The sequence below is a fragment of the Stomoxys calcitrans genome, chromosome 5 (assembly GCF_963082655.1).
Source record: "Stomoxys calcitrans chromosome 5, idStoCalc2.1, whole genome shotgun sequence".
NCBI lineage: Eukaryota > Metazoa > Arthropoda > Insecta > Diptera > Muscidae > Stomoxys > Stomoxys calcitrans.
The window spans coordinates 126,534,500-126,561,705 of record NC_081556.1 but is presented as its reverse complement, the minus strand read 5'-3'; the positions used below and the strand labels follow the sequence as shown (position 1 = coordinate 126,561,705).

Here is a 27,206-nt window from a genome sequence, read left to right as displayed (position 1 = left end):
ATAGAATATTACGTCACATTTAATAGCAATACTTAAAGAAACTTTTTTTTTGCTATTCTCTCTATTTGGTTAACACCAAAGGGATGGCTTGAGCCAGCGAGTCATACCAAAAAAAAAAATTCCAACAATTACTTAGGATTTAGGTGATTTGGTAGTGGCTTATATTGTTGAAATACAGCTCCATTTATTGTGGTAGTTTTTTTTCTTCTTAATTTTTAGCGGTGATTATCGCCTGTTTTGGGTTGCCTTTTAAATTTAATTTGATAAATTACTCAAAATTATTCCGAAAAGGAAATATGACCAGCATAGAGTTCAAGGAAATTCTTGCCATAAAATTACAACTCCATGTAGTTATGTTGTTCTCATTGGATGATCATTCAATTAATAATGAAAACCGAATCTTGTTCTTAAGATCATCGGTTTATGCTAAATCAATTAATTTTTAAAATAATTGATGTTGCATGAACTTTTATTGAGAAAAAATAGTAATTCTCACAGTATCATTGCGTGGGAAAAAAATCAACACGTTGTGGTAATAAAACATAAACATAAAAAAGTAATGGCAATAAAACGTATTGGTTATAAAAGTTACAGCTTTCATAGTAATGGCTGAGAAACAAGTAAAAAAAGAGTTAAGTTCGGATACCCACCACCTCGGGTATATATGTAAACCACCTTTCGTAAAAAAAACCATAGCAGCTATATCGAAATATGTTCCGATTTGGACCAAATACTTATAAATACAAGTCATTGTTCGATTGTGTATAACAAAATATTGGTCTTTTAAGTAGGTATATCTAAAAATAAAACGATCTGAACCATATACGACACGGATGTCCAAAAGCCTAACACAAAAAAATTTCGGCAAAATCGGACAATAAATGCGCTTTTTATGTCACCATAACCTTAAATTGCGAGATCTGTCTATATGGCAGCTATATCCAAATCTGGACCGATCTAGTCCAAAATGAAGAAGGATGTCGAAGGGCCTAACACAACTCACTGTCCCAAATTTTTGCAAAATCGGACAATAAATGCCCCTTTTATGGGAGCAAGACCTTATATCGAGAGATCGGTCTATATGACAGCTATATCCAAAACTGGCCCGATCTAGACCAAATTGAAGAAGGATTTCGAAGGGCCTTACACAACTCACTGTCTCAAATTTCAGCCGCATCGGACAATAAATGAAACTTTTATGGCCCTAAAATCTTAAATCGTGAGATCGGTCTATATGGCAGCTATATACAAATCTGGACCGATCTGGGCCAAATTGAAGAAATATGTCGGAGGGCCTTACACAACTCACTGTCTCAAATTTCAGCAAAATCGGATATTAAATGTGGCTTTTATAAGCCTAAGACCCTAAATCGGCGGATCGGTCTATATGACAGCTATATCCAAATCTTGACCGATCTGGGCCAAATTGAAGAAAGATGTCGAAGGGCCTAACATAACTCACTGTCCCAAATTTCTGCAAAATCGAACAATAAATGCGCCTTTTATGTCCCCAAAACCTTAAATCGAGAGATCGGTCTATATGACAGCTATATCCAAATCTGGACCGATCTGGGACAAATTAAAAAAGAATATCGAAAGGCCTTACATTACTCACTGTTCCAAATTTCAGCAAAAACAGATAATAAATGTGGCTTTTATAAGCCTAAGACCCTAAATCGGCGGATCGGTCTATATAACAGCTATATCCAAATCTTGACCGATCTGGGCCAAATTGAAAAACGATGTCGAAGGCCCTTACACAACTCACTGTCCCAAATTTCAGCGACATCGGACAATAAATGCGCCTTTTATGGGCCCAAAACCTTTAATCGAGAGATCGGATTATATGGCAGCTATATCTAAATCTGGACCGATCTGGACCAAATTGAATAAAGATGTCGAAGGGCCTTACACAACTCACTGTCCCAAATTTCAGCAAAATCGGAAAATGAATGCTCCTTTTATGGGCGCAAGACCTTTTATCGAGAGATCGGTCTATATGGCAGCTGTATTCAAATATAGACCGATCTGGCCCAAATTGAAGAAAGATGTCGAAGAGCCTAACACAACTCACTGCCCCAAATTTCCGCAAAAATGGATAATAAATGGAGTTTTTATGGGCCTAAGACCTTAAATCGGCGGATCGGTCTATATGACAGCTATATCCAAATCTGAACCGATCTGGGCCAAATTGAAGAAGAATATCGAAGGGCATAACATAACTCACTGCCCCAAATTTCCGCAAAAACGGATAATAAATGTGGTTTTATAGGCCTAAGACCCTAAATCGGTGGATCGCTCTATATGGATATAGTCCGATATAGCCCATCTTCCAACTTAACCTGCTTATGAACAAAAAAAGAATCTGTGCAAAATTTCAACTCAATACCTCAATTTTTAAAGACTGTAGCGTGATTTCAACAGACAGACGGACGGACATGGCAAGATCATCTTAGATTTTTATGCTGATCAAGGGTATACACACTTTATAGGGTCGAAAATGGATATTTCGATGTGTTGCAAACGGAATGACAAAATGGATTATACCCCCATCCTTCGGTGATGGGTATAAAAATTGTCCTATACCTGGCGTTTAGAACAGCAAAAGAATTTTTTGAGAATTTGAAATACTTTTTTTTTAAATTTCTGGAAATTTTTACTACATTTTTGTCTTTATTTTATTGAAATTTTGTTCTTAGAGAAAATTTCGCGAAAATTTTTTCTTTAAAGAACATTTTATGGATTTGGTAGACATTTTTTTCTTAGAGAAAATTTTCTTGGAAATTTTGACTTTTAAGAAAATTTCATGAAAATTTAGAAAATTTAGAGAATAATTCTTTCAAATTTTTGCCTTTACAAAAAATTTCATAAAAAATTTTTCGTTAAAAAAAAAAATCATTAAAACTTTGACTTAAGAGAATAAAACTTTGGCTTAAGAGAATATTTCATGTAAATATTGTCTTTAGAGAAATCTTTTATAAAAATTTCGTCTATAAAAAAAATTTAATTTTGTTTTTAGAGAAAATTTCTTGGCTATTTTGTCTTTAAAGAAAATTTTGTAGAGATTTTGTCTGTAGAAAAAATTTCATAGAAATTGTTGTATTTAGAGAAAATTTCACGCATATGTTTTTTATTAAAGATTCAATGAAAGATTTAGAGAAAATTCTCTCAATTTTATTTAGTTTAGAGAAAATTTCATGGAAATCTTGTCTTATGAAAATATTTCCAGCAAATATTGTCTTTAGAGAAATTTTTTTGAAAAATTTTGTCTGTTGAAAAAATTGCTTAGAAATTTTGTTTGAAGAGAAAATTTCATAGAAATTTTGTCCCTAATGTAATAAAAATTATGTCTTTAAAGAAAATTTAATGAAAATTTTGTCTTTAAAGAAAATTTAATGGAAATTTTATCTTTAGAAAAAAGTTCATGGAAATTTTTTCTTTAGAAAAAATTTCATGCAAATTTTTTCTTTAGAAAAAAGTTCATGGAAATTTTATCTTTAGAGAAAAGACCAAAGACGTGGTTGCAGAAGTACTCATATGTAAATCCTAATGCCACTCTCTTCACCAAAGTCTCGCACATGCGACATATACTCTTGCACAAGTCACCAGACATCTCGATCATTGGCCAGAAATTGTCGTACCATCCTCACGTGTATCAAACCGCAATTCAAGTTTGTGTCTTAAGTCTTTCGTTTTGGGCTGACGCTTTAAAGACAAATGTTGTATATGATTAAACGTTTTAGGCTTTTTGATACTTGTTCCAAATAATTTTTATATCCACTACTATAATGTAGAGGATAGAGGGTATGAAATTTCAATTCATCTCCGATATAATTTATATATACACAAGGTACATGCACATTAGGGTGGGTCAATTTGTAAAAGCGGTGTCGAACGTTTTATACCCACACCATGGATATATTCAACTCCAATGACACCTACATAGCTATATCCAAAAAGGGGCTGCATCCTTTTTGATTTAGATGCTGAGATCTCTTTTACACGCCAAGTTTCAGCGAAATCCAGCAATTATGGAGTTTAGACCCTAAATAGGCAGATTGGTCATTATGGCAGCTATATCCAAATATGGTCCGATTTTGTCCGTTCAAGAACTTAATTTGTAGAGAAGATACGCAACTGTGCAAATTTCAGCTCAATATGTATTTTGTGATTACAACATTCGGACGGACGGGCAGACAGACAGACACACGGACATCGTTAAATCGTCTTAGAATTTTACAATGATTGAGAACATATATACTTTGTAGGGTCAGAAATGGATATTTCGAAGTCTTGCAAATGAATAGTGGATAGGACCAGGTCACACCATTGCGGTATAATCGAGGCGAGAAAGCTGGAATAACTGGAGGAGGTCGGATACCTGAGAGATTGGATATCTGGGATGACACTTGAGTTCGAGTGCGATGCACTGCTGTCAGCGTAACAGTCTTGGATTGACAGAACTCTGGTATTGCCATTTGGAAGTTTATCTGAGACGACTCTTGAGATCGAGAGCGATACACTGCTGTCAGCGCAACTGTCATGGATTGACAGAACTCTGGTATTGCCATCTGCAAGTTCATGATACACGGATGAATCAAAGCTACAGGACAGAGTGGGCGTGGGGTCTACAATAAGAACCCAAGGACCGAAATCTGCTTTCGACTGCCCGACCATAATACGTTCCTGCAGGCGGAGATCCGAGCGTTCATGGAATGTGTGAAGTGGTGTGTTGTTAACGTGTAGACTTCGAGGGTCAACATCTTTATGGACAGAAAACTGGCCATCAGGGCTGTAACAAGCAGGACGGTAAAGTTACGAACAGTCTTAGAGTGTAAGAAGGAAATGAACGCCTTCTCTGTGGATGGTACGATCCACATTGTTTGGATGCCGGGCCAAAGCGGAGTGAGTGGGAATGAAAGAGCAGAGGATTTGACAGTGAAAGCCACAGGACTGCCTTCAATAAACTTTTGGGTCGGTGCAGTCTGTGTTAAGTTCATGGGCAACGAATGTGCATGCTATACTGTGGTACAACGAAACAGTCGGTAGGATGACGAAAATTCTATGGGGAGAACCGTATCGTGAGAAGACGAGGCTATTACTGGAAGGGAGTAAGAAGGAGATGAGTTTGTCTTTCGATATTATAAAGGGACCCAGCACATGCTATCACTTGTCTCATCTATTTTGCATGTGTACGCTTGTAGTCCACCCATGCAAAATATGGGTTGCCCAAAAAGTAATTGTGGATTTTTTAAAAGAAAGTAAATGCATTTTTAATAAAACTTAGAATGAACTTTAATCAAATATACTTTTTTTACACCTTTTTTCTAAAGCAAGCTAAAAAGTTACAGCTGATAACTGGCAGAAGAAAGAGTGCAATTACAGAGTCACAAGTCACTATATGAAAAATCCGCAATTACTTTTTGGGCAACCCAATGGATGAGACAAGTGATAGCATGTGCTGGGCATATGGGGAAGATGATAAGGCGTTGGAGTTTTTTCTATAATACCGGCACTTAGGTCTGGACACAATACCAGACTTGAACCGACTTAGGGGCGTGGAATCGAGATAAATAAGGGATTTTGTTAGTTTAGTTTGTTGTTTAGTATTTAGTACCATTGGTCGGATTAATATTCGCACCCTCTTTTCAACCTAACTTAACCTAAACTCATTTATTAATGAGGCCACCGTAGCGCGGAGATTGGCATGTCCGCCTATGACGCTGAACGCCTGGGTTTTAAATCCTTGCGGGATAATAAAAAAAAATTAGCGGTGGTTTTCCCCTTCTAATGCCGGCAACATTTGTGAGCCTATGCCTTGTAAAAACTTCTCTCTAAAGAGGTGTCGCACTGTGGTACGCCGTTCGGACTTGGCTAAAAAAAGGAGGCCCCTTATCATTGAGCTTAATCTTGAATCGGACTGCACTCATTGATATGGGAGAAGTTTGCCCCTGTTCGTTAGTGCAATTTTGCCTTACACATGTGTGCTAAGAATGCTACAGCTTCATAGAGATCGATCTCCCTATTTCACTTCTTGAGGGTATTATCGTTTCCTAGGAAATTTTTACAACCTTGTAGACTTAAAAGCTAAATCGAAATATTTTAAGGTCTTTTCTAAATTTTTTTTTAATTTTTTCTATTTTTTTTTTTTGATAAATTTTTCAGGGTGTCAAAATCAAAATGGACGATGCTGGAAATATTTTAATACGACGTTATGCCAAAAGTAATGTTTACATCAAAAGTACGGCTAGCAGCCAAAATGAGGAGACCTCCATAGGTGCCGATATCTTGAAATTACCCAATCAGGCATTGGAAAGTGAAAAAATAGTCAAAGTAAGTCTCAAGAAACAAAGCCCATAACATGCAGAGAACCTACAAAGAAACCAACAAATCATTTCACATGGTGGCTACCCGCAATTCCACTTCACTTGTCATTGCATGTCATATCGAATGAGGGCATTTGATTTAATTTTTTCTCTTTGTGGTTAAATTTATATTCATTTGATTTGTTTTTTTTTTCTTTCTTTTTTTTAACTTCTATTCTTTTGCAGTTGTTTGATATGAAAAAATTTCAATCAAATGTGAATCGTGAACTGAGACGGGCCTATCCTGATCGCCGACGTTTAGAGACTCAATGTCTGTCAGCGGTGGCTTTTGTCAAGTCGGAGAGTGACATACTGGAATGCCCCATATGGGTACTGATTGTAAATGTCGTCGCAATGGATATGCTCAAAAGTAAATTGCCACCAGGTAAGTAAACATTGCAAATCACTTTGGAACACTTGCGCCCATGCGCATGTGGCATAGATAATTGACCCAACCAACCAACCAACCAGCCAACAACCAGAAGCGAGAACAAATGTTTTGTGACAAATACATAAACAAAATGAACATTACAAAATTTTTATAGGGAAGACTTAAAGAATGCAAATAAAAAAAGAAAAACAGTAGCTGCAATTAAAAAGGAGACAAATAAAAGAGACAGACTACCAAAGCAAATAATTATAACATGATGTAACCCACAGACCCACAGTAGATACATAAAATTCACCATTGGTTACCGCCACCAATGAACTTTCAACCGCTATCATGATTTCAACAGACGCATTTACAAAATACTTAATTGTTTTCCACTCCCACTCCACTCTCCAAAGTTGGTTCATATCTGGTATTGTGTCCCCACCCAAGTACCGGTGTATTTTAGCCGCGAAAGTCGGATAATGACATAGGAAATGCTCCAACATCTCATCATCTTCCCCACCTGCCCTACACATGCTATCACTTGCCGCACCGATTTTGCAAAAGTGAGCTCGTAGTCCTGTAGGTCCCATTTTGATACCAAAAGCTATACCGATCTCCTTCTTACTACCTTTCAACAATAGCCTCTTCCTCTCACGATCCGGATCTCCCCATTGGATTTTCGCCATCCTACCGACTGTTTCCCTATTCCACAGTGTTACATGCGCGTTCGTCGCCCACGCCCTTAACGCGGACGGCGTCTGTGGCATCGGGTTATCCATGTTTATTGACGGCAACCCTCTGGCCTTTACTGCCAAATCGTCTGCCCTTTCATTCCCCCTTACTCCGTAATGGCCCGCCACCCAAACGATGCATATAGTGCCATCCTCAGAGAAGGTGTTAATCTCCTATTTACACTGCAAGACTGCTCGTGAAGATGTTTACACTCGACGTCCTCGCATAAGCCCCACACCACCTCACGCATTCCGCGATGCCCGGATCTCGGCATGCAGAACCGTATTATGGTCAGGCAGTCTAAAACAGATCTTAGTCCCTGGGTTCTCAATGTAAACCCCCAGGCCCACCATGTCCTCTAGCGTTAATCCATCCGTGTAACATGATCTTCCAGATGGCAATGCTAGAATTCCGTCAGACCAAGACTGTGCCGCTGGCAGCAGTGCCTCGCACTCGACCTCAAATGTCGTCTCAGGTATCCGGTCGGAAACATCTTGCCTCCCTTTCAGATTTCCTATCGTCTCCTCGATTATACCGCGATGGTATGACCTGCTTCCATCATCAATCTATTCTCCCATTGCCTTAAGTCTCATAACCGCAATGGCTGCCTCACGCTTAATCTGTAAGTCAATGGGTCGGATATCTAGAACAGTCTCCAGTGGCAAAGACGGAGCGATGAGGACCATGCCCACTACATGGTCCACATCTAATAGCTCCTCCCTAATCCTATTAACAAAGGTAGCATGACTTATTTTATTCTTACTTTAAACAACTGTGTCAAATAAGGTTCAAATCGGTTCATAACCTGATATAGTTGCCATATAAACCGATCTGGGATCTTGACTTCTTGAGCCTCTAGAGGTCGCAATTTTTATCCGATTTGCCTGAAATTTTGTACGACGGGTCCTCTCATGACCATCAACATACGTGTTTATTATGGTCTGAATTGGTCTATAGCCCGATACAGCTCCCATATAAATCGATCTCTCTATTTTACTTCTTGAGCCCCCACAGGTCGCAATTCTTATTCGAATTGGCTGACATTTTACACAAGTCTCCAACATGTGATTTAATTGTGATCCAAACCGGATCATATCTTGATATCGCTCTAAGAGCAGAGCAAATCTTTTCTTATATCTTTTTTTGCCTAAGAAGAGATGCCGGAAAAAGAACTCGACAAATGCGATCCATGGTGGAGGGTATATAAGATTCGGCCCGGCCGAACTAAGCACGGTTTTACTTGTTTGGCATTAACATTTCTTGGAACTTTGTTTATGCTCCAGTGCTCTGTTTTAGTTCCTGCATTAATCTTTTCCATCACATCTTGGTTTGAACTGAATCTTCCGCATATGAAATTCATTCATAATTTGACAACACAAAATCTTATGTACATCTTCCTAATTTTGCATTGGATTTAGGAAAATCTAAAAGCTTTGACCTCTACTAAAGCCAGAAACCAAAACAAACCCTTTGACAATGATAAATGAAATTTTCAACAAAATAATGTCCGCACGGGGTATTTGTGTAGGCCTACAAGTCATGCCCGATGCAATCAATCAAAATCACATTTTGTTTTTTTGCTGCATTTTGTACAATTTTGCAGTAAAGCTGACGGATGTAAAGTTGGTGGTGGAAACATAGAAAGATATGGGTATTCAAACATGGATCAGCGACCTCAACAAGCAACAGCACCTCGTAAGATGTAAATTAGGTTTGTTAGACAACAACAACAACAAAAGCAACAAACATTAAACAACAACAATATTAACAATGGGAAAACAAGTACAAGGTTGAAATCTATCTGATGGACTGTCCAACGGATAGACGGACAGACATTGGGGGTTTATATGCTCTTTAAGCTACACCAACAGACAGACGGACACAGCCAATGTTTGTTTGTTTGTAATGCTGTTTTCTATTTGTTTATCCGAAGATGCCATCAATCGGCAATGAACGCAAAAACAAAACACAACACAAAACGAATTGAAATTGAAATGAAAACAAACATTGAAAACTCATTGTATGGAGAATCGCTTTTTGAGTGATTAATTGGCTAAATTGATTAGTTTTAGTATAAAAGTTAAGGTTATTGCCTACCTCCTCAAACAAACCGCACACAAGCGGAGCACAGACAAGAGCAATTGTTTGTAGGCCGCGCGTCGGTCATGCATAATGTGTGTGGTACTAAATGATGAGGCCATAAACTCTGTTTTAAATTCCATTAAAACAAAGCGTTAAAATGAGGCCTTTCACGCATTAGTATCGAGAAATGATTTTCAATGACGAAAAAAAAAATGGAAAAAATTATCGAAAATTTAATTTTCATTATAGTTACCATAGAAATGTTATTTCACTTCAGTAAAGACAAATGTTAAGAATTTGTAGGCTTTCGATAAAAGGTCAAGGAGAACTATTGCAGTTATAGTTATATCCGGCCAATGTGGGATAGGTTATAAGGCGTTGCACTAGGGATGTCCTGACTAATTATTACTGTGGAAGCAGTCTGGGGTCATCGATTGTTTTACAGCCCAGGCGAGAACACAGAAAACAATTTTTCAGCGGTGTTTATACCCTCCTTATGCTGGTGACCCTTATCATTGAGCTTAAACTTAAATCAGACAGCATTCATTGATATGTGAGAAGTTTGGCCCTGCTCTTTAATGGAATGTTCATGGGCAAATTTGCATTTGCATAAGCTGTCTGGATGAAAAGAAGACAAAAGGCGCAGGCTGTGACTGTGGCTTTCCATTTTGCAGAGTCGATTTGGGTGATCTTGTAGAGTTATCGACGAGAGGTCTCCTCAAATATGTCAATATAGGGTCATGGTTCCTTGGGAATATTGAAAACCTAGCAACGGTTGTGATTGGTTTTGACTTGGCAAAATTCAGGCTTATCTTGGTCTTCCATCATCTCCAATGTGGAAACAAACCACCCCGCGGTGTTTCACCCGGGTAGCTTCCTTTAACATCTGTTGAAGGAATTGACCAAATGTGGCACGAGTTCATCTGTAGAACGATAAAAAGATGGGTTGGGGCTTCGGGCTAGTAGCCCATTACTCGAAAAACTTGAAGAGATTACTATAAAGAAAAGGAAGAAGATTTAAAACGGATCCCCCCTATGTTAACAAACCCCGCAAACGTTGTAAGGACCATGATTTCCGTATCTATTGGGTTGCCCAAAAAGTAATTGCGGATTTTTCATATAGTCGGCGTTGACAAATTTTTTCACAGCTTGTGACTCTGTAACTGCATTCTTTCTTCTGTCAGTCATCAGCTGTGACTTTTAGTTTGCTTTAGAAAAAAAGTGTAAAAAAAGTATATTTGATTAAAGTTCATTCTAGGTTTTATTAAAAATGCATTTACTTTCTTTTAAAAAATCCGCAATTACTTTTTGGGCAACCCAATATAACCGGAATTTCTGCAAGTTTTATTGAGAGGGTGTAGTACACACATCGATGGATATATTGGAGAAATACAGGACAGACATTACTGCCATACAGGAAGTGCGAACTGTTCGCAACCACGGTAGGCAGGATGACAGGACCTCAGTCACTTTGGGCGAAGTAACTGTGACTGATCCGAAGAGGTGCGCCAGGTTGTTCAACCGTTAATTTATTGTGCATCCCGAGAGTGACCGGCCTGGGAGAAGAACCATTCGTCGTATCCGCGGTGTCCGAGACCAAGAACTGCCCTCACTATTTGCCGTGGGCGAAGTTACGAATGTCATCCGTGGTGCCAAGCCATCCAGGGCGTTGGACCGCGACAGAATCTCTGCACTGATGCTGAAGAATCTGGATCAACCTGGAGTCGAGTATCTGCCCATCTTCCGATGTCTGGAAGATGGGCAGAGTGATCCCGTTATTAAAGCCTAGAAAGTACCCTAGTTAGGTGAGAGTCGTACAAACCGATCTTCCTACTCTCACCAGTAGCCAAGACGCTTGAGGGACTACTCCTCCCGAGCCTCGTTAGAGAATGCCGAGCATCAGCATGGATTTCGAAGACTACATAGCACAACAACTGTTTTGCATGTCATCGCCGCACACATTCAATCAGCTCTTATAGTTCCCGATGTCTGGAAGATGGGCAGAGTGATCCCGCTATTGGAGCCTGGAAAGTACCCGAGTAAGGTGGGAGTTGTACAGACCGGTCTCCCTACTCTCACCAGTAGCCAAGACGCTTGAGGGACTACTCCTCCCAATCCTCGTTGGAGAATTTCCTTTCTCCGAGTACAGCAAGGATTTCAAAGACTGCATAGCAAAATAACTGCTTTGCATGCCATCACCGCAAACATTTGCGTTGGCTTTAATCAGCTCAGGCTATGTGACAAGACGGTCTTCGTGGCACTTAACCTATCGAAGGCATTTGACATAAGTCCCTACAGTTAGGCCTGAAACGCTAGGCCGCGAATTATCTGTGTGGTCGCCAGTTATTTGTGGCATTCAGGGATAAGAAATCGAAACACCGTAGAGTGAAACAGGGAGGCAAGGTGATATCTTCGGCACTGTTCCTCTACCTATCCCCAATTCCACTCCCCAGATGGCATAGAGATCGTGCCATATGCAGACGATTGTACGATCATGGCATCAGGCCCCCGACTCTTTGATAACATCTGTGATAGGTTGAACATCTACCTTACAACGAAGTTGCATCATATTTCGTTGCAATACATCTGAAGATATCTGCCACCAAATCTTCAGCCACATTGTTTACAACACATACACGTGAGGTGAACACTGAGTTTAAAGCGATGGTCGATAGAGAAATGATTCTGACCATCAAGTGTCCCAAAATACTTGGCGTCACATTAGACAGTTCATACATATTCTCCCCACATGCCACAGCAATTTGCGAAAAATTCAGAAGTAGAACAAAGAAACCTTGTTGACCAGGTGGATATCAATTGGCCGGTCTGTGGTAAGTTATGCAACGCCAGTGTGGTCAGCTCAGTGACACGCAGTGGAATAATATTCAGATTTGTCAGAATGCCGAAATTACGATCCGGCAGATGCAGCTGCCTCATCTTCTACAGAGTAAGGATTGATGCCAATATATGTTCCGATTGTGGCCAGGGACCACACGACACAAGTCATCTGTTTAACTGCCCAGCCAAACCCTCTCGTCTCAGACCCAGACCCCCCTGGACGCAGCCCATCTTAGTTGCAGAGTTTCGGGATCTGGATACTCAACAGAATCAAGCAGACGAAAGATAGAACCCAACACATTGCTACAACAACAACAGGAAGTACTATGGCTCGCGAAGGGCTCCACAACAACACTGAGGGGTGACACTCTATTGTATTGCTGCCATGAAACGAGGCATGAATTTGGCTGTGGATTTGTAGTTAGTCGGAGACTAAAAAACCTTGCTTTCAGGTTTACTCTGGTGGATGAAGGGCTAACCACCATCCGCATAAAGGCCAAATTCTTCAACATCAGCCTTATTTGCTCACATGCCCCGACGAAAGACAAGGACGAACAGACCAAGGATGTTTTCTACTAGCGCCTAGAATATGACCGCTGTGCCGCCCATGATATTAAAATCGTTTCTGGCCATTTTAATGCGAAAGTAGGGAAGGAAAATATCTTTGGTCCAACAATCGGAACATTTTGCCGACACCAAGAAACCTTCGATGATGTATTGAGGCTAATAGACTTCGCCGCGGCAAATGATATGGGAGTTAGCATCACCAGATTCCAACATCGAAGGATTCACTCGGGCCCATGGCTGCCACCCGATTTAAATACGAGAAACCAAAGAAAGCCCAATTAGAGATAATTATCAATACCACACAGTCAGAAACTTTGAGCTCCGAACTGTGTGATGGTCATATGAAGTTATCACGAGAAGCTTAGCTGAGAGCTACCGGGTGCGTCCACAGGTTTCGGATAGTGAGATGCTTCATAAACGAAGTAGCTGCAACTGCAGTCGCGAGCAATTAGCAGCATCGAGTGGAGAGTCTCAGTAAGAGGCCGGGCGCCACCGGCTCTTGCTTTAATCCTGAGTGTCTATGGGGGTCAATATGACAAGGCGAGTTTTTTTGGCGCCTTTAAAATAACCAATGACCATCATGTTACCCAGCATGTCCGCCTATGATGCTATAAAAAGTAGGCCCCTTATGATTGAGCTTAAACTTAAATTGGACTGCACTCGTTGATATGTGAGAAGTTTGCCCCTGTTCCCATATTGCATGTGGAGCTAGAGATTCTCGTCCAACTCCTAAAGCTGCGGGAACGCGATTGCAATTCTTTTTAGTGCAAATTTTGCCCATGAACATTCCTTAGTTCATGGGAAAAATTTCCCAAAAAAATTGCAATCGCGTTCCCGCAGCTTTAGGAGTTTGACGAGAATCTCTAGCTCCACATGCAATGTGGCTACTACAACAACAACAAAGAGAAATCAAATAGATCATATAGTGATAGCTAGAAGGTATTCAATCAGCGTGTTGGATATAGGATCGATCCGAAGGGCGAACATCGAACATCGGTGGCAACGGCATACTCCATTCGGCTGACCCAATAGCTTAAAGAAAGTACTCCCTGTCCCGATGGTATAGCAGCGCAATGGCAAGCCATTGACCACGGCATGGAAAGAGCTGCAACGGCTGTACTTTGGTACCAAAAGCCTTCTCCAAGGACCAGGAGTGCCAAAAACCAACTGAAGGTAGGAATGCGGCATAGTCAAAAGCAACGCGCCAGATGAAGCAGAGGTGTCAGGAGAAAATGAGAGAGAAGGAACGTCTCTTCCGCAAGAAGAAGAAGAAGGAAATGGCCAAAAAGCTACTGAAGGTAGGAATGCGATATAGTCAAAAGCAACGCGCCATATGAAGGAGAGGTGTCGGGAGAAAATGAGAGAGAAGGAAAATGGAAAGATGTGAGTGTGAACGATTCGATTCTAAATCTGATCCAATTTTGATGAAATTTTGCATACATAATGGTACATCGAATAGAATAGGCCATTCGGGTGCAACATATTGGGTTGCCCAAAAAGTAATTGCGGATTTTTTAAAAGAAAGTAAATGCATTTTTAATAAATCTTAGATTAAACTTTAATCAAATATACTTTTTTTACACTTTTTTTCTAAAGCAAGCTAAAAGTAACAGCGGATAACTGACAGAAGAAAGAATGCAATTACAGAGTCACAAGCTGTGAAAAAACCTGTCAACGCCGACTATATGAAAAATCCGCAATTACTTTTTGGGCAACATATAGGGTATATAAGAGAGCTATATCTAAATCTCAACCGATTTTGATGAAATTTTGCACACGTATTGGAAGGTAAAAAACAGCATTTTATACCAAATTTGTGACTTTTACACCTTTAAAAGAGCATTTTGAAAGTAAGATATACATGAGAGCTATATCTAAATCTGGACCGATCAATAGCTTTCATCCTTGGACCAAAAAAATTACTTGTGCAAAATTGTATAGCAGTCGGACAACAAATGCGACCTGTGCCTTGATTATAAAAATACTTGGACAGACAGACGGACATAGCTAAATGGAATCAGAAAGTATTTTTAAGCCGATTGGTATGCTTATAGATGGGTCTAGCTCTTTTCCTTCTTTAGTTTTTATACCCTCCACCATAAGATGGGGGGTATACTAATATCGTCATTCTGTTTGTAACTACTCGAAATATTCGTCTGAGACCCCATAAAGTATATATATTCTTGATCGTCGCGACATTTTATGTCGATCTAACCATGTCCGTCCGTCCGTCTGTCTGTCGAAAGCACGCTAACTTCCGAAGGAGTAAAGCTAGCCGCTTGAAATTTTGCACAAATACTTCTTATTAGTGTAGGTCGGTTGGTATTGTAAATGGGTCATATCGGTCCATGTTTTGACATAGCTGCCATATAAACCGATCTTGGGTCTTGACTTCTTGAGCCTCTAGAGTGCGCAATTCTTATCCGATTGGAATGAAATTTTGCACGAAGTATTTTGTTATGATATCCAACAACTGTGCCAAGTATGGTTCAAATCAGTTCATAACCTGATATAGCTGTCATATAAACCGATCTTGGGTCTTGACATCTTGAGCCTCTAGAGTGCGCAATTCTTATCCGATTGGAATGGAATTTTGCACGACGTGTTTTGTTATAATATCCAACAACTGTGCCAAGTATAGTTCAAATCGGTCCATAACCTGATATAGCTGCCATATCAACCGATCTTGGGTCTTGACTTCTTGAGCCTCTAGAGTGCGCAATTCTTATCCGATTGGAATGGAATTTTGCACGACGTGTTTTGTTATGATATCCAACAACTGTGCCAAGTATAGTTCAAATCGGTCCATAACCTGATATAGCTGCCATATCAACCGATCTTGGGTCTTGACTTCTTGAGCCTCTAGAGTGCGCAATTCTTATCCGATTTGGCTGAAATTTTGCAAGACGTGTTTTGTTATGATATCCAATAAATGTGCCAAGTATGGTTCAAATCGGTTCATAACCTGATATACCTGCCATATAAACCGATCTTGGGTCTTGAATTCTAGAGTGCGCAATTCTTATCCGATTTGGCTGAAATTTTGCAAGACGTATTTTATTCTTACTTTAACCAACTGTGTCAAATATGGTTCAAATCGGTTCATAACCTGATATAGCTGTCATATAAACCGATCTGGGATCTTGAGGTCGCATCTATTATCCGATTTGCCTGAAATTTTTAATTTGGAAATTTCGGATCCTCTCATGGCCATCAACATACGTGTTTATTATGATCTAAATCGGTCTATAGCCCGATACAGCTCCCATATAAATCGATCTCTCTATTTTACTTCTTGAGCCCCCAATGGGCGCAATTCTTATTCGAATTGGCTGACATTTTACACAGGTCTCCAACATGTAATAATATAATAATAGCAGAGCAAATCTTTTCTTAGATCCTTTTTTGCCTAAGAAGAGTGCCGGGAGAAGAACTCGGCAAATGCGATCCATGGTGGAGGGTATATAAGATTCGGCCCGGCCGAACTTAGCACGCTTTTACTTGTTTCTTTTTAGTATCCTCTACCACAATGGTGGTGTAGCATATAAAAAATGTAAAAAAATAATATTTCGATTAATTTTTTTTTTAAACCCATAAAATGGGGTTTCTCTGCTTCTTACATAAAATATAAAATTTTTTTTATTTTACAATGAGTTTCGGCAATAACTTTTTGTATGGCATCATTCAAGTATTTGTCATTTTCCTCCAAGCATTGAATCTCTTGAAAAGTTAACAAAAAACTTGCAAAATCCTTAACAAAGTTGCAACAGCTTTCATTTTCAAATGTCATGTTGCGTTTGAACATGAATTGTTACATTTGTGCAGCCGCCTTTGAAATGGGGCCGCCAATTGTTGTGTCAATAAACGAAAGGGCCATAAAGAAATGAAAAAATTTGCATTTAAAGCTTAGGCCGCAATCATATTTCAATGAATAATTGAAACCAAAAAAAAAAAAACCAAGCACACAGCGAAAAGTAAAGCTGCAAAAGTTAAACTAGAATTTCATACAAATCAGAAATATTGTAAAAAAAAATGGTACCTCTGCCTTCTTAGGCCCAACTAGAGACAAAGACAAGAAAACGCACTTCAAAACACTAAAAAGGCAGACAGCAGAATACGCACATAATGCCAGCAAATGGCAAAAATCCAAAGACAATCACAATATGTAATTGATTTATTTTTCTATGCTTAACATGTTTCCTTCTTTCATTTTTGCTCCCTTTTCAGTTCAAAGACCCTTGGTCGATATCAAAAATCGTCCCAGAATACCCATACCCGATGAGGATCCCTACAGCGTCGCTGGCAATGGCAGTGGCGGCAGTTCGGGTAGCTCTGGCTTTGGTGCTAGTGGCATGGGCAACAACAGCCTGATGTCCGGTCATAGTGCCCAAATGCAATTGCAACATCAGCAACAACAACAACATCAACTACAGCAACAACAATCGATAATAAGCAACAATAGCAATGGCAGCAGTGTTGGTGGTGGTGGCGGCGGCGGCGGCGGTGTGCCCAATTCAAATCATCTCTTGAATAATGGCAGTGTTCTGGGAGGCGGCATGAATGGCCATACTGCCGCCACCCGAGAACAATTGCTAATGCAAACGCAACAATTGGCTCATAAACGCAGTGAAAAGCCGCCGAAATTGCCACCCAGAGATAATATATATGGGACACATGAGATTCCTAAGGTAAGTGCAAGTTGTAAATTTAAGCTAATGTCTTGTTTCAAATGCCAGGCATAACTTTTCTGTTGGCTAGCCATTCGTTCGTTTGTCTGTCTTTCCGTTTGAGTTTGAGGATGTTAATGGCTGGTGTAGTCTCGACGGCGGGGCCTCGCAAGTTCAAGGCCCCCATGTTGGTGCTTTTGGTAGGTGCGGTGGCCGACGGCACTCGATTTATAGTTGATCGGGACCTTTCGATGTCAGGTGTTGGTGCGGGCAATGAATGGTGTTTGGGATAGATAGGGGGCATCGAACTCTCCTTGTGTAACTGAGCGCTGGCCTGGCTGACCTCCGTATTGTCGTCTTTGATTGTGGGTTCGGGGCTGGCGGATGCGATGACGGCGTCTTCTGGTTCGGTGGTAGGGTAAAGCAGGTGTGTTCTTTACCTATAAAGAAACACATTTTTATATAGAGCATTCCAAGTGTCACTACTATTGGGCTGCCCAAAAAGTAATTGCGGATTTTTTTATAGAAAGTAAATGCATTTTTAATAAAACTTAGAATGAACTTTAATCAAATATACTTTTTTTACAATTTTTTTCTAAAGCAAGCTAAAAGTAAGAGCTGATAACTGACAGAAGAAAGAATGCAATTACAGATTCAAACTTGAAAAAACTTGTCAACGCCGACTATATGAAAAATCCGCAATTACTTTTTGGGCAACCCTACAAGGTATACAGGATGGAAAGATCTCTAGCAGGGAAGGGTGCCTTGGAAAACAAGCTATCTACGACCGGCTATGCTATCTAAGGATGTGAGCGGATTGCGGCGGTTGCGAACGAGTCGGGGATGCCAGCTAGGCCTGGATGCGAGCAAGCTATGTGCGGATGCCAACGAGTCGCGTATGCGAACTTAGCGCGGATGCGAGCTAGGCGCGGATGCGAACTAGTCGCGGATGCGAGCTAAGCGCGATTCCGAACTAGGGTGCCCCGAGGGTGACCGAGTTGGTAGCGTGCTTGCATTAACACTGCAGGGGTCGTGGGTTCGATTCCCGCCAGAAGCCTTGGTCTGTTGCTGCTGTGGCATCACAATGGACTTTAAGTTGTCTAAGTGAGTCTGTAAAGGACTGGCACTCATACCTTATCTAACTTTACCCTCCGAACTAGGCACGAATGTGAACGAGTCGCCGATGCGAACCGAGCGCGGACACAAGCTAGGTGTGGATGCAAGCTAAGTGCGAATGTGAACGAGTCGATGGGAAAACACCAGGAACAATGTTAAGACAAGTTGTTTCGATTGCGGACACTGCCACTTATCTACTTTGTACCGTTTTTATCTAGAACCAGAGAGTTCACACTGATGACAGCAAGGGCCCAACCTTAACATGAATTGAATGGGAATTATTTTTACTATAATCCATAGTGATAGGCTCCCGTCTCTTCAATCAAAAGTTATGAGAGTTTAAAATCCAAAAATTTTGCACATCACCAGGTTAAAATCTTATCTAAAGGGTGATTTTAAGAGCTATAGCAAAGTTTTTCAAAAAAAGGCACATAAAATTTAGAAAAATTCAAGACACATAAATATTCAGAAAAATGAAGTGAAGCCCTTGCATTTTGGACAAAAAAAGTTGGATATCATCTCACGGTACTGTTCACCATTCACAGTTACGTTACCATGCGCATCATCTTTGAAGATGTACGTTTCAATGATGTCACCAGCCCATAAACCACACCAAACTGTAACTTTTCTGGATGCAATGGTAGCTCTTGCAATGCTTCTGGCTGATCTTCCCTGCAAAATCATTTCTGCTTATTTACGTAAATAAAAGCCAAATTTATTTTCCGATTTTGCTGCAATCCCACTGACATCCTACTGAAATGTGGCCCCGTTTGGTCTAGATTTGGATATAGCTGCCATATAGACCGATCTCTGGATTGAAGGTCTTGGGCTCGTAAAAGGCGCATTTATTGTCTGATTTTTTCAACATTGGGAAAAGAGAGTTGTGCTAGGCCCTTCGACATCTTTTTTTCAATTTGGCTCAGATCGGTCCAAAATTGGATATAGCTGTCAAATAGACCGATCCGCCGATTTTTAGGTCTTAGGCCCATAAAATCACATTAATAATCCGAATTTGCTGAAATTTGGGACAGTTGTTGGGAGTTGGGAGTTGTGTTAGAGCTCTCGACATCCTACGTTTATTTGGGTCCCGATCGGCCCAGATTTGGATGTAGCTGCCATATGAACCCATCTTTCGATTTAAGGTCTTAGACTCATAAAAGGCGCATTTATTGTCTGATTTTGCCAAAATTTGGGACTGTAAGTTGTGTTAAGCCCTTCGACATCCGTCGTCAATTTGGCTCAGATCGGTTCAGATTTAGATATGGATGCCATATAAACCGATCTCTTTGGGCCAATAGAAGGCGCTTTTATTGTCCGATTTTGCCGAAATTTGGGACAGTGATTTGTCTTAGGGCCTTCGATATCGTTCTTCATTTTGGCCTAAATCGGTCCAGATTTGAATATAACTGCCATATAGACCGATCTCTCGATTTTAGGTCTTTGGCATAAATTATGCAGTTTTCACCGGACTATGACGGAGGAAGGGGGTTTACATATATACCCGAGGTGGTGGATATCCAAAGTTCGGTCCGGCCGAACTCAACGTCTTTTGCCTTTTTTTTAGCTGAAAATGGTGAACATTAAATTTTTTAAACTTTTTTATGCCTTTGTTAAATTTTGTATTTATTTTTTGTGTTTTTGTTTTTTTTTGGAAATGGTGTAATTCTTAAACATTTGCCACATTATTTGATTAATTTCAACATGCGACATTTTATTTTGTTCGAAAAAATCAGCATCACACTTGTATACAAAGCAGCATCTCACACTTTGCCCTCAAAAAGGCATTGCAGTGAAACAAAAGACTTAAGAAACAAGCGTAAAGTTCTGTGCACTGTGCATTGAATTGTAAGGTTGGTTGTACTTGGTTGCCTTGGCTAATGGGACTGTTCTGCGGCTAGGGGACTTGAGGTAGATGAATGAAGTTGGCATATGAAATCGTAACAAAATTTATTGCACTTTTTTTTCCCGCAAATTCATGAACAAGAAATGAGCATGTATGTCTTTGTCGCGGTGGTGAGTTGGGTAGTTGAAGCGCAAAGCTAGGCAACCGAGAAAAAAAAAACAGAAACTCTGCATTCTTTGCATATTAATTACACGCGATTAAACATTACTTGTTATATATTTCATTTCTGTTGCAAGCCCCTGCACCTTGGTGTTTATGCAACTAAAGCCCCCTAATATTATAAAATATCCATGGTGATGGTAATGGTGGTGGTGCCAGTGTAGTTTTGTATATTTTAAATATAGTTTTGAATTGTTTTAGTTCAACTTGTTTTGTTGTTGCTAGTTTTCTTGCTGTTGTTTAGTTGAAATGTTGAAATGTCTTTGATTGTAGTTGGGGTTTTTTTTTTCTCTTTGGGTATTGTATTAACTTGTTTTTGCATTGCTGACTTAAAAATGTGGCCATTACCCAATGAATCGTTAAAGTTATGATTTCTGTTTATATCGTGCTATATTTATTTGATTGTTTGTTTTTTTTTTTTTGTTTTGTTTTTGTATTGTTGGCTATTCTCTAAGAGTCTTGGCGTGCATCGGTGTTGCAGTTTTTCTTGAAACAAGTGTTTTGTTTTATTGTTTTTGTTGTTGCCTTTTGTTGGTCTGAAATATTTTTGCCATTGGCATAAAATACCAAGCTATTGAATTTGTCTATTCGTTGGTAGACCTTTTCCAATACGACTCTACCCCCATTAACTATTGCCTATTGCAATTATTAATAAAGTTGTATTGCAATGGAATAATGCCAAATGCGAAGAGTATGAAGAAATATTGAAAGCAAATCAATGGTTTTAAAGTAAGAGAATTCGAATCGGTAGATCGATTGATATAGCAGTCTTAACAAAAATTTGCCCATAGTAAAGTATTTGGCATAGGCACCCTGGCTGCCGACTTGGCAGCGAGCTTGAATCAACACTTCGGGTTTCATGGGATCTATTCTCTACATAGGCTTTCAGATTTTCTCAACATTTTTAAAATTGTCTTTTTTTTGGGTGGCGTAGAGGCTAGCATGTCCGCCTATGAAGCTGAACGCCTGCGTTCGAATCCTGGCCAAACCATCAGCTAAAATTTTCTGGGGTGGTTTTCCTCTCCTAATGGTGGCTACATTTGTGTGGTACTATACTTCTCTCCAAACAGATGTCGCACTACGGCACGCCGTTCGGATTCGGCTATAAAAAGGAGGCTCCTTATCAATGACCTTAAACTTGAATCAGACTTCACTCATTGATATGTGAGAAATTTTCCCCCGTTCCTTAGTGAAAGGTTCATGGGCAAAATTTGCAAATATGTATTTTTTAAGGCCTTTTACTATGTTTACCGATTTTGGTCGAAATCGGTTCAGTTTTAGATATTGCAATTTGCACTTTCCACTAAGGAACAGGGGCAAACTTCTCACATATCAATGAGTGCAGTCCGATTTGAGTTTTTAAGCTAAATGATAAGGGGCCTCCATTTTATAGCCGAGTCCGAATGGCGTGCCACAGTGCGACACCTCTTTGGATAAAAGTTTCACATGGCATAGTACCCCATAAATGTTGCCAGCATTAGGAGGGCAAAACCACCGCTGAAAAGTTTTTCTCATGGTCTCGCCAGGATATGACCCAGGCGTTCTGCGTCATAGGCGAACATGCTAACCTCTGCGCTACGGTGGCCTCCTTTTAGATATAGCTGGCATGTATATTTTCGCTCGATTTTAACAAATACTGCAATAATTTGGCGATTCGTTACCCGATTTGCCACGAAGGTTTCTCTTATGACTCTTTGCACAGCGATTTCCGCTAAGACTTACAATATGTAGGAATTTTGTTCAAAATACTTCATATCTAATATAAGACATTTTTTACTCAATGGTCGGTATTGCCTGATATAAACCCATCCTAACTTTTTTATATTTTGGACCATAGAGTGGCCCAAAAAACACCCTCTTATTTTTACCCCCATACTTGGGTGATGGGTGTAAAAAGTAAGAGGGTGTTAAATTGTATCGGGCCGAATCATATGTCACTCCACCATGGATAGCATTAATCAAGTTTTTAACGATTTTCTTTCAAGCGTTTTATTGCTCAGCAAGAATGTTGAGGCTTAAATCTTGGCGTCATCGTCTTCTAACCTAGGTAGCTTGTATGGGAGCAATATCAGCATACAGAGCGTTCAGAGACATTCTGGGTTAAGATGATGGAAATAAAAACAAACAATAAATGCCAGTAATATCAGATTATAGGACGTTTTGAATCATATTCGGCTTAGTTTCGGACTCGGCACGAGTGTTGAATCTTAAGTGGTATATGTAGCATAATTCGTTACATGAAGTAGTACCAAATATCAGCAAAAGCGGATGAACACTGAAATTAAGGGGCTCAATAAGCCAAATCCGGGATCGGTTTAAATGGAGGCTATAATATTGGGTTGCCCAAAAAGTAATTGCGGATTTTTCATATAGTCGGCGTTGACAAATTTTTTCACAGCTTGTGACTCTGTAATTGCATTCCTTCTTCTGTCAGTTATCAGCTGTTACTTTTAGCTTGCTTTAGAAAAAAAGGGTTAAAAAAATATATTTGATTAAAGTTCATTCTAAGTTTTGTTAAAAATGCATTTACTTTCTTTTAAAAAATCCGCAATTACTTTTTGGGCAACCCAATAGTTTATAGACCGATTCGGATCATGCTTGGCGCAGATATTCGAAGCCATAACAGAAGTCCTTGTGTCAAAGTTCAACCAAATCGGATGAGCACTGAGGCTTAAGAAACCAAATCCGCAAATTGGTTATATGGGGGCTCTATCAGTTTATAGACCGATTCAGAGCATACTTGGCTCAGATGTTGGAAGACAGAACAGAGGCTTCTAGGGGCTCAAAAAGGCTATATGAATACATGGACCGATTTCGCCCATTAACAATCCCATCCGGACTACACTAATAAGAAGCTCCTAGCTTTACTCCTTTGAAAGCAAGCGTGCTTTCGACAGACAGTCAGACGGACGGAAAGAAGGACAGAAATGGCTAGATCGACTTAAAATGCCATGACGATCGAGAATATATATATTGTGTTGCCCAAAAAGTAATTGCGGATTTTTCATATAGTCGGCGTTGACAAATTTTTTCACAGCTTGTGACTCTGTAATTGCATTCTTTCTTCTGTCAGTTATCAGCAGTTACTTTTAGCTTGCTTTAGAAAAAAAGTGTAAAAAAAGTATATTTGATTAAAGTTCATTCTACGTTTTATTAAAAATGCATTTACTTTCCTTTAAAAAAATCCGCAATTCCTTTTTGGGCAACCCAATACTTTATGGGGTTTTTGGCGAATATTTCGAGATTTTAAAAACGGAATGACGAGATTAGTATACCCCCATCCTATGGTAAAGAGTATACAATTTAAGGTATTAAAGCAAGTTGCTATAAAAGAGAATGGTTAATTTATCCATGGTGGTGGGTGCCCAAAGTTTGGCACGAGCTAACTTCATACGTTTCTTTTTTTTTTGTCTTTTCTATTCTATCCCACTGTGTGACGTGGCCGGTGTTGGAGCTTCATACCAAATTGCGAATGAAAATTCACCCATGAACATTAATGAACAGGGTCAAACTTCTCACATATCAATTAGTGCTGTACGATTCAAGTTTAAGCTCAATGATAAGGGATCTCCTTTTTGTAGCCAAGTCCGAACTGCGTGCCGTAGTGCGACTCCCCTTTAGGAAGAGATTGTACGTGGCTGCCAAACCATTTTTATACCCACCACCAAAGAATGGGGGTATACTAATTTAGTCATTCTGATTGTAACACCTCGAAATATTCATCTAAGTATAAATGTAGGTCATTGGGAATTGGAAATGGGCCATATCGGTTCAGAGTTAGACACAGCTCCCACGTATATACCGATCACCGGATTTAACTCCTTGAGCACCTGGAACCCGCAATTTTTGTCCAATTTGGCTGTAATTTTGCATTTAGTGTTCTGTTATGACTTCGACCCAAATCGGTCTATAACCTGATATAGCTCCCATATACACCGATCTCCCGATATGACTTCTTGAACCCTTACAAGCCGCAATTTTCCTCCGATTTAGCTGAAATTTTGCACGTGGTGTTCCGTTATAAACTCCAATAACTGTGCCTAGAACGTTCAGAATCGGTCTATAACCTGATATAGCTCCCATATTCACCGATCTCCCGATTTGACTTCTTGGGCCCCTGGAAGCCGCAATTTCCATCCGATTTAGCCGAAATTTTGCACGTGGTGTTCCGTTATAAACTTCAATAACTGTACCTAGACCGTTTAAAATCGGTCCATAAACTGATAAAGCTCCCATATAAACCGACCTTCCGATTTGACTTCATGACCCTCTAGAGGTCGTAATGCTTATCCGATTTAGCTGAAATTTTGCATGTAGTGTTCTGTTATAACTTTCAACAACTGTGCCTGGTACAGCCCGATTCGGTCTATGACCTGATATAGATCCCATATAAACCGATTTCCCGATTTGATTTCTTGGGCCCCTGGAAGGCGCAATATTCATCCGATTTGTCTGAAATTTTGTATGTTGTTTTCTGTTATGGCTTTAAACAACTGTTCTTAGTACGGCCCAAATCGGTCAATAACCTGATATAGCTCCCATATACAACGATCTCACGATTTGACTTTTTGAGTCCTTACAAGCCGCAAGTTTTGTCCGATTTCACTGAAATTTTGCATGTAGTGTTCCGTTATGATTTCCAACAACTGTGCCAAGTACGTTCCGAATTGGTCTGATATAGCTCCCATATAAACTGATCTCCCGATTTGACTTATTGAGTCCTTTCAAGCCGCAACTTTTGTCCGATTTGTCTGAAATTTTGCATGTGGTGTTCTTTTACGACTTCCAAAAACTGTGTCAAACACGGTCCTTCGCTTTGTACACAAATTAACATGGATTGGCGGACAGACAGACAGGTGGACAGACAGACGGACAGACAGACTGACAGACGGACAGACAGACAGACGGACAGACTGATTTACAGACGGACAGACTGATTTACAGACGGACAGACAGACGGACAGACAGATGGACAGACGGACGGACAGACAGACGGACAGACAGACGGACAGACAGACGGACAGACAGACGGACAGACAGACGGACAGACAGACGGACAGACAGACGGACAGACAGACGGACAGACAGACGGACAGACAGACAGACAGACGGACAGACAAATACACGGACAGACAGTCAGACGGACAGACAGACAGACCTACTGACAGACAGACGGACAGACAGACGCAGACAGACGGCAGACAGACGGATAGACAGACATACAGACGGACAGACAGACGGCAGACAGACGGACTGACAGACAGACAGACGGACAGACAGACAGACCGGTCACTCGATCATCCTTTTTCGATTTCCAAGACCCGGCCGAACTTAGCACGTATTAATTGCTTCAAATGGCATTGTTCCTCACAAAAGTCGCCTGCATTAGGAAAGAATAACCACCGCAGACAAATTTTTTCTCATGTTCACGCCTGGATTCGAACCCAGTCGTTCAGGTTCGTAGGCAGACATTAGAACATAATATTCTACAAACGTCTTTCATATGGTTAGGGTCGTGACGCCCCCATATATTGGGTTGCCCACAAAGTAATTGCGGATTTTTTAAAAGAAAGTAAATGCATTTTTAATAAAACTTACAATGAACTTTAATCAAATATACCTTTTTTACACTTTTTTTTCTAAAACAAGCTAAAAGTAACAGCTGATAACTGGCAGAAGAAAGACTGCAATTACAAAGTCACAAGCTGTGAAAAAATTTGTCAACGCCGACTATATGAAAAATTCGCAATTACTTTTTGGGCAACCCAATACAAGCCCCCATATACAAGCCCTATCTTGACGCTTAAGTCACTTTGTTTTGATTTTCATACATATTTGATCGCTCGATATTTTGGTTGGATGGGATGTTAAGGGATGATCAAACTACTATTGACAGATTCTTACTCTTCTCCAAAATACCTTTCATCATATGTGTCCAATATTAACCTGACCGATGGAGGCCACCGTGGCGCAAAGGTTAGCATGTTCGCCTATGACACTGAACGTCTGGATTCGAATCCTGGCGAGACCATCAGAAAAAAACTTACACCGGTGGTTTTCCCCTCCTAATGCTGGCAACATTTGTGAGGTACTATGCCATGTAAAACTTCTCTGCACAGAGGTATCGCACTGCGGCACGCCGGCTATAAAAAGGAGGCCGCTTATCATTGAGCTTAAACTTGAATCGGACTTCACTCATTGATATGTAAGCAGTTTGCCCCCGTTCCTTAGTGGAATGTTTATGGGAAAAATTTGCTTTTGCTCCTATAGTGCTGCCATCTGTCCACATTTTCATGCTTACAAAATTTTTGCAATCTTTCATTAAAATGTGATTTTCAACAAAATCTTCAAAACATTTGTTTATGAAACTTTCATTGAAATTTGGTTAACAAAATTTGTGT

General features: G+C 40.0%; 1 protein-coding gene across 1 annotated transcript in view; it reads left to right on the top strand.

Annotated features, from left to right (window-relative positions):
• Nucleotides 1-27,206, top strand: part of LOC106094286 (uncharacterized) — a 244,660-nt gene that overhangs the window by 194,084 nt on the left and 23,370 nt on the right. The window contains exons 5-7 of the mRNA XM_059368839.1: nucleotides 6,166-6,333; nucleotides 6,552-6,750; nucleotides 17,188-17,648. Coding sequence (XP_059224822.1) covers nucleotides 6,166-6,333; nucleotides 6,552-6,750; nucleotides 17,188-17,648 — 828 coding nt within the window. The remainder of the gene's footprint in view (nucleotides 1-6,165; nucleotides 6,334-6,551; nucleotides 6,751-17,187; nucleotides 17,649-27,206) is intronic.